The sequence below is a fragment of the Pelmatolapia mariae genome, unplaced genomic scaffold, assembly GCF_036321145.2.
Source record: "Pelmatolapia mariae isolate MD_Pm_ZW unplaced genomic scaffold, Pm_UMD_F_2 NODE_ptg000187l+_length_45158_cov_1, whole genome shotgun sequence".
NCBI lineage: Eukaryota > Metazoa > Chordata > Actinopteri > Cichliformes > Cichlidae > Pelmatolapia > Pelmatolapia mariae.
The window spans coordinates 24,288-32,005 of NW_027051883.1; the positions used below are offsets into that span (position 1 = coordinate 24,288).

Genomic DNA, 7,718 nt, shown 5'->3' on the forward strand with positions numbered 1-7,718 from the left:
ATTTCATGTGCCCCCCTTTCCCAGTCAATGCCCTACCTGGCCCCCTGGCATAACTTTGCTAGACCCGCCCCTGCACAGTTACCAGCTGTCAGCAACATAGAAAAGGATCCTGGTGTAGAAAGTAATATTAAATAAATTCTAACAACAGTTTATCAAGCTTAAACATGGGAGGGGGGAGAGAATGAGAGAAGAAAAGGGTACCAATATCCGGTTCTGACATAAACGGTAGTAACCAGACCGAAAAGCAGCGCACATTTTGGTGCTTATTTCAGTGCTTTTTTTTCCCGGAGATGTCATACACTTTGGATTCTAGCCAATCATTTTACCTTTCCAAGGATAGTAGGCGGGCCCAGGTACATACGTTCTTTTAGAGCAGAGCTACAGATTAAAAATGCCCAAGGCGAAGCGGTCAAAAGTCCGGCTGTACTTCACAGCAAAAGATGCAAACTCAGCAGCCTGCAACAAGTGCTTTAAGGTGATACTGTGATACTGTCAAAGGAGGTAACACCTTGAATCTGATGAAACACCTGGTGACACATAGTATTTTTTTAAAAGGCGAGAAATACACCGTATTTGATATCTTGCTGCGAGACCTCACACTGAGCACATCTACTGCAGGTGTGGTGCCTGTTATCGGACCAGCAGTTAGCAACATCCCCCAAGAACCCAAAGAGGAGAGTGTTTTCCATTGTTTAAGCACCGGTTCCAACCAAAGGAGCTATGTTGTATCAACAGAAAAGGCTAACTTGGTTATCATTTTACAGAAAAAAAGAGACTGCTAAAAATAAAATAGTTTTTGGACAAAGTTTGTGTTCTCCATTCTTTAAGCACCAGTTCGAGCACTGTCCAGCCATGACTCCATATATCGCTTGTTAAGCTTAACATGGGAATGCTTTAAAAACATTCAGAGATGAACTTACACACTTACTTCACTTCTCTGGGATAGCTCTCTCGGAGATGAAATGCTGATTTGGAACCACGCAGCGAGGCACCAAATGCTCCATCCGACTGCCGACACAGCCACTAATGCTCCGAAGTGCTAAGGTCATGAGCTGGGTTACGCCATGTCGCAAGTTTTGAGGTGCTTTTGTGATATTAAATGTATCAGATTCCAGTTTTTTATTTATCTCTGATATCCGATCCAGTAATTTAGCTCAGTATCGGACCGATACCGATACGTAATATTGGATCGTCCCTCTGTAGATAACACTTCCAAAATCTACTCATTTATTCATGGATAATCCAATAACATGTTTTAATGCACAAGTTAATGTGATTTCTGTGTGCTGATAACATACACTCTGTGTATTTAAATAAAATAAGTCAATGAAACTAGACGACGTCATTTCTGGAGAAGATGTGGTGGGATTGTTGCTACTGCCGGACTTGGTCTGTGGCTCGCTGCTGCTAATACAAAGTTGGAGTTAACAGGTCGGCTAAAAAAGGTGAAGGGCGATGGGTCATAAATAAGTCAGCCGGCACTTTATTAGGTCACAGGCAGAGTTGGCAAAAGTACAGACATTCTGTACTTAAGTAGAAGTACAGATACTAGTGTCAAAATACTGCAGTAAAAGTTGAACTTCTTTACTCAAGTAAAACTAAAAAAGTACAGGCTCTGAAATGTACTCAAAGTAAGAAAGTAAAAGTAACCCGTTTGTTCCTCCTATTTTTGTTCAAAGCTCACTGAACCTTGTGCTATATTAATATAATAATCAAATATCAGTAGATGGGAATACAAACTTTAGTATCATTTTAATTCGAATTGTACTCAGCTTGAATCAGAAGAAAAAGAAGGAAAATTCTTCTTCTCTCTTGCTCTTGACAAAGGTGGTCACACTTTTTTTCCTCCTCCTCTCCTCTCCCTTAGCTTCCCTGCTTAGCCTCTTGTGTCCTTCTCTAGTCTCGTGTTTTTTGTATTACTTTTCCCTGGAACACTCTCTCACAGTCTTTTCTCTAAAACCTAAAAGAGGAATTATGGATTTGATCAACTGGTCTCTGAATATAATTGACACCCCTTCTCAACGAGAAGTCTGGGCTCAGGTGAGCCTGAGTGCTGAAGATATCTACCTATTCGGAACCATGATAACAGGGTTCTTGCTGATCGGAGCTGGCTTGGCCCTGGCTTATCGAAGAATTAAGGAAGCGGAACCGGCTGTTCAAACCCCCACAAGGCTGCCCGCTGGGATTGAAATGATGGGACGAGGCGTGAGTTTCTCAAAATGGGCTCATTGAGTGCAGCACGGATAAGATCTTGGAGAACCGCACGGCTACCGTGAATACTCGGAACAAGACCTCTGAGTGCAAACTGGATTACATCTGGAGGGGCTCGCTCGGAATAACACCTCTGAGCGCAAATTGGATCACATCTTGGGAAGCGCACTGCGTTCATGAGTTCTCAGAACCTGCTCTTTGAGCACAAGAATGACAACATCACGGAGTTTGATAACATCATGGAGAAGCTCACGGCTCTCCAACGGGAGATTGAGAGACCAGTGTTGGACTGTTAGAACAGCTTTGAAATTCATATGAGTTGTTCGCACTAAAGTTAAAACCACCATTACTTCATGCGGATACCCCTTCGGCGCCAGCTGCGGTCTCAAGGCTGGAGCTGAACAAAACACCCTGATAACGACTGTGTTGAGACTGTTCTTCCCATTCTATGCAAGGCCACCTGGTTGGCTGGAAGACTGTTTACTTAGCCTGGTAGGGCGAAGGACACTGTCTCAGCTGAACTCTGGACACATACACACACACATGCACACAGACATATATACACATGCAGATATACACTCATCCCCCCTCCAAACGCCTTCGACGCTTATTCCCTTCCGATGCTGACGGTGGATCATGGAGACCAGCACATAGGCTGCAGGCCTGGATGTGCTGTCTCTCATTAGCTGTCTCTCACCCTGTTGCTTGTCATGTGTTAGGAGTTATTTTTTTCTCCTTATCTTTCCTCATTTTGTGCTTTTCCATGTTATACCCCTCTGACCTGTATTCCCCATGTGATGTTTGTGTAATGTATGTATGGTCGGATGGGTAAGACAGCACTGGCACGGCTGGCAGCCTTAACCCAATTTCCCTCGGGATGAATAAAGTACAATCAATCAATCAATCAATCAATCAATCAATCAAAATATAAATGTATTTCTGTTTCCTGTTGCTGCATTGTAGAGGGTGACTTTGCCCTAAAAATAAATAAATAAATAAATCACAAATACATGAAAATTCTACTGAAGTACTTCCACATCTGATCACAGGTGTACTCTACCTGAGATAGTGGCCACTGTGTACCTAATGAAGTGTCAACCGTGTATGTTTCCAAGAGGAGAAAACGAGCAGGCAGCACAGGCAGTGAGGTGTCCTTTCCGGCTAAACAGAAGAGGAATATAACGATAATGAAGGTCACAGTTTGAATCAGTCATATTTCATTCAATACAGTGGTGTACTGACAGATCCAGGATCAGTCCAAATAATCAGCAGTTTGATCTACGTATGGATTGAAGTGTTTTTGTGAAAATGTTGGACTGTTCCTTTATCAGTGTCTGACATTATGTGTATGACAGCGATGCAATATCCATGTGTGCATGCTGAAAGAGACTGTGCTGGTCTGACCCCCCTCCTCCTTTCAGGGTGGAGCCTGCTGGAGTCCGATGGTTGGGACCAGGTCTGAGGAAGTGTAAGTGTGTTTTTAACGTGATTCATGAAAACAAAGCAGCACACATTCAACCATCTTCAAACTGTCACATCACTCATTCACATCTCTGATGTCAGGAGTCATCATCAAAGTGTCAATCAATGAACAGATGATGGATCAATAACTGCAGCTGGATTGTGTTTGTTCTCTCCATCAGATTCCTGTCAACTCACAATCGACACAAACACAGTACACACAAACCTCCAACTGTCTGACAACAACAGGAAGGTGACACATGTGAAGAAGGTTCAGTCATATCCTGATCATCCAGACAGATTTGATGTTCATCAGCTGCTGTGTAGAAATGGTTTTACTGGTCGCTGTTACTGGGAGGTCGAGTGGAGAGGAAACGTTTATATATCAGTTAGTTACAGAAGAATCAGAAGGAAAGGAGGCAGTGATGACTATGTGTTTGGAGACAATGATCAGTCCTGGAGTCTGTGGTGCTATAATGATGCTCCTCATTATGCCAGGCACAATAACAGACAAATACCCATCTCCTCCTCCTCCTCCTCTGTCTCTAACAGAGTAGCAGTGTATGTGGACTGTCCTGCTGGCACTCTGTCCTTCTACAGAGTCTCCTCTGACTCTTTGATCCACCTCCACACCTTCAACACCACATTCACTGAACCTCTTTATCCTGGGTTTACAATCTCTTCTAATCCTCCTGGTTCGTCAGTGTCCCTGTGCTGAGTTGAGTGTAAAGAGTGTCTCCTGTTAGAGAAACACTCTGATTTTTGAACAGATAGTTCAGTCTGTACATGTCTGTGTCTTTCACTCAGAAACACTTTTTCAGATTCATGGATTCAATCAGTTGATGTTTGAAACTGTTCTAAATGATTCCTTGTAAACTTCTTCCTCTTCATTCCTTTAAAGATGGAAGCTCCCATTATTCCAGGATCCACATGTTGTTTTTCTGTCTTTTTCCACTCAAAGCTTCACAGTGAATATCAGTATGTTGTGTTTCTCTGAAGCTCAGTTCACAACCAGCTCCTCTGCATTTTCAACAAGTCCCTTCTGAGGCCCTGGGGCCATTTTGTGGCTTTTTCGATTTTCGGTTACAAGCCATTTACACTGTGTTGAATGGAATATAGCCAAATTCTCTAAAAAAAAGTTTGGTATAATTTTATTTCAAAATTCAAGTCTGACTTCCTAGTCTGACTTCCTTAAATTAGCTTCAGTGGCTAAGCTACAAATACACATCCTCTTAAGGCCCTAGGGGCTGTTTTGTGCCCATTGAAACCCATTATAAACGCTATTTTTCACTGCAAAATAATTACCGTTAATGTAATCGTCATGTTTTCACTTTCACTTTCACTTTTGACTAGGGGCCTTAGAATTGTATTTTTTTTATTTGTCCACCAGGTGGCGCCCTTGTTTCACATTTGACGCCTGCTGGAAAATACAACATTTACAGCTGGAAAATCCGACATTCAAAGCAGTGTCTTTCTGCTCAAATGATGAGTTTGGGTCATCATCAATGTGTGTGTGTCTTAAAAAAAATAAAGGAGTGTGTGTCTAACCTCAGAATCAAAGAGTGTGTGCCTAATTTCAAACGTTTTCTCCTTTTGAAGTCTGCAATGCAATGCAGTACAGTGCACACTGCAATGTAAACAAATCAAATATAAAACGAATACCAAAGCCAAATTAGACTTGTTTTGTCTGCAAGCTCGGGTTGTTTGTGCAGCTGCACTAAAACCGTGGTTATAAGAATGAGCAGTAGCGCGGGAGTAATCTTTTTCACAATGGCAAGACGGTACAACACGGAGGAAGCGCTGCAAATCATCATGGACCCCGACAGCGAGGATAGCGCCTCATTCGGGGGATGACTCGGATATTTCTTCAGAGGAGGAAACGGGGGAGCAGGAGTCCGGTTCCGACTCATATGGATCGGAGTCTGAAAGTGAGAGCGGAGAGGAAGAATCAGCGGGGTGGATTTCAAAAAATGGAACACCTACGAACGCTGAGACGCTCCGCTACGTTCCAGCGGCCACGGGACACACCGGACCCACTTTTTACGCCATCGCCCGGATCATTGACCCACTATCCAGCTTTTCCCTTTTCCTCACGGATGACATTATCCAACACATCGTGTCAATGACCAATCTCCAGGGGAGACGTCCTATCGCTGACTGGAGGGACGTGGACAGCGATGACTTGCGTGCCTATGTCGGGCTACTAATTCTGGCCGGTGTTTATCGTTCCCGAAACGAAGCCACGATCAGCCTCTGGAGCGAGAAATCCGGCCGGGTGATTTTTCGTGCAACCATTTCGGAGAAAAGGTTTCGCCGCATCACCAGAGCTGTGCGATTCGACGACAGACTTGCGAGACCAAGACACTCTGACGACAAACTGGGTCCATTTCGCAAGATCTGGGATATGTGGACCCATCGTCTCCAAATGATGTTCTTCCCAAACAAAGAAATTTGCGTGGACGAACAGCTTGTCCCTTTCAAAGGGAGGTGCACCTTCAGGCAGTATATGCCCAAAAAGCCGGGGAGGTATGGGCTGAAGGTATGGGCGGTGTGCGACGTGGAGACGTCTTATGCCTGGAGGCTGCAGCTGTACACGGGCAAAGCAGCCGCTGGGCGCGCTGAGACCAACCAGGGTATGCGAGTGGTTCTGGAGCTGACGGAGGGGCTCCAGGGACACAGCGTCACCTGTGACAATTTTTTTACTTACTTCCCTCTGTCAGAGGAGCTGCTGAGGAGAAAAAATACCCTGGTTGGCACCATTCGGAAGAACAAGCCCGAGCTTCCGCCAGAACTGCTGCAGACAAGGGGGAGAGAAGTTTTTTCCTCCGTGTTTGCTTTCACCTCCACGCATACGGCCGTCTCATACGTCCCTCGCCGCGGCAAAAATGTGCTCCTGTTGAGCTCCAAACATCGGACTCCAGGAATCTGCGACGGACCCAAGAGAAAGCCGCACATAATAAGGAATTACAACAAATCCAAGAGAGGTGTGGACAAACTCGATCAGGTAGGTGTCATTATGCATCAGTTGCGCACAAATTTATTCATTCTTGCTCATATATTCTTGTGTAAAATATACGTAGGTTTAATGTTTTTGTGTGTGTGTTTTGTTTTTTTATTAGGCTGTTAGCACCTACACCTGTAGGAGGCGGACGAGACGGTGGCCGTTAGCCCTTTTCCACCATCTGCTTGACATTTCTCTCTACAATGGCTATGTCCTGTGGACCGCGGTGGACCCAGCTTGGCAGCGAAGTAAATCTTACAGGGGGAGGCTCTACATAGAGCAGGTTGGAGAAGCCTTAGTGCAACCACACATTGCTAGGAGAGAGCGACTTCCCCGCTCTGTCCACACAGCAGAGTTTGTAAGACAGGCGCAGGCCGCTGCTTCTGCTGATGCTGCAGATCCTTCTCCCGGCCCCTCTGCAGCCATCAAACCAAAGATGAGGAAGCAATGTCAGCTGTGCCCAGGAAAAAAAAGCAGGGTCTGCACTGTCTGCTGCAAATGTGGGAACGGGATATGCAAGGACCACAGCCTGACCATCTGCAGCAACTGCTCCACCTGAGCAGGACTGCCCCCCCCCCCAGCCGACTCTCCCCCCCCCCCCCCCCCCCCCCACTCCCCCCCAGCCCCCACTCTCACTCATATGTCTTATACCTTTCCCCATTCCAAACAGTATATGTTCATTGTTATATAGTTCTAAAAATAAATGTTTTCTTGTTCAAAGTGATCTTGTATTTTTATTTTCATATTTTTTATTTTATTTTAGAACACAACAAGGTAATAGTATATAATGGTAATAAGCAATAAGTAAATAATAAGTGCTAATAAGCAGTTAACATAATCAAAAAGTGAAAACATGATCACGATTATATTACATTTACTGTGCTCCTAGAAAAAAATAGTAATAGCGGGACCCAACCACTATGCCCCGCGGCTGCTCGAGACAGACCCGCGGGAGAGGCAGACTCCTCCCGGGGTGCAGCAGCAGCTTGGCCGGCTGCTCCGGCGGGACCATTTTCTGCCCTTATGGCTTTTAGAGGGTGCATTT

General features: G+C 44.9%; 1 protein-coding gene across 1 annotated transcript; it reads left to right on the forward strand.

The window, feature by feature from the left end:
• The first annotated feature begins 5,442 nt into the window (after positions 1-5,442).
• LOC134622745 (piggyBac transposable element-derived protein 4-like) lies at positions 5,443-7,232 on the forward strand. The gene is made up of 3 exons (XM_063468102.1): positions 5,443-5,497; positions 5,544-6,676; positions 6,792-7,232. The coding sequence occupies exons 1-3, from the start codon at positions 5,443-5,445 to the stop codon at positions 7,230-7,232; spliced, it is 1,629 nt and encodes a 542-aa protein (XP_063324172.1).
• The last annotated feature ends 486 nt before the right edge of the window (positions 7,233-7,718 follow it).

Coding starts and splice junctions, on each gene's coding strand:
- LOC134622745 (XM_063468102.1), top strand. CDS start 5,443: ATGGCAAGACGGTACAACACGGAGGAAGCGCTGCAAATCATCATGGAC. Junction 5,498..5,543: donor AATCATCATGGACCCCGACA/GCGAGGATAGCG, acceptor ATATTTCTTCAG/AGGAGGAAACGGGGGAGCAG. Junction 6,677..6,791: donor GTGTGGACAAACTCGATCAG/GTAGGTGTCATT, acceptor TTTTTTTATTAG/GCTGTTAGCACCTACACCTG.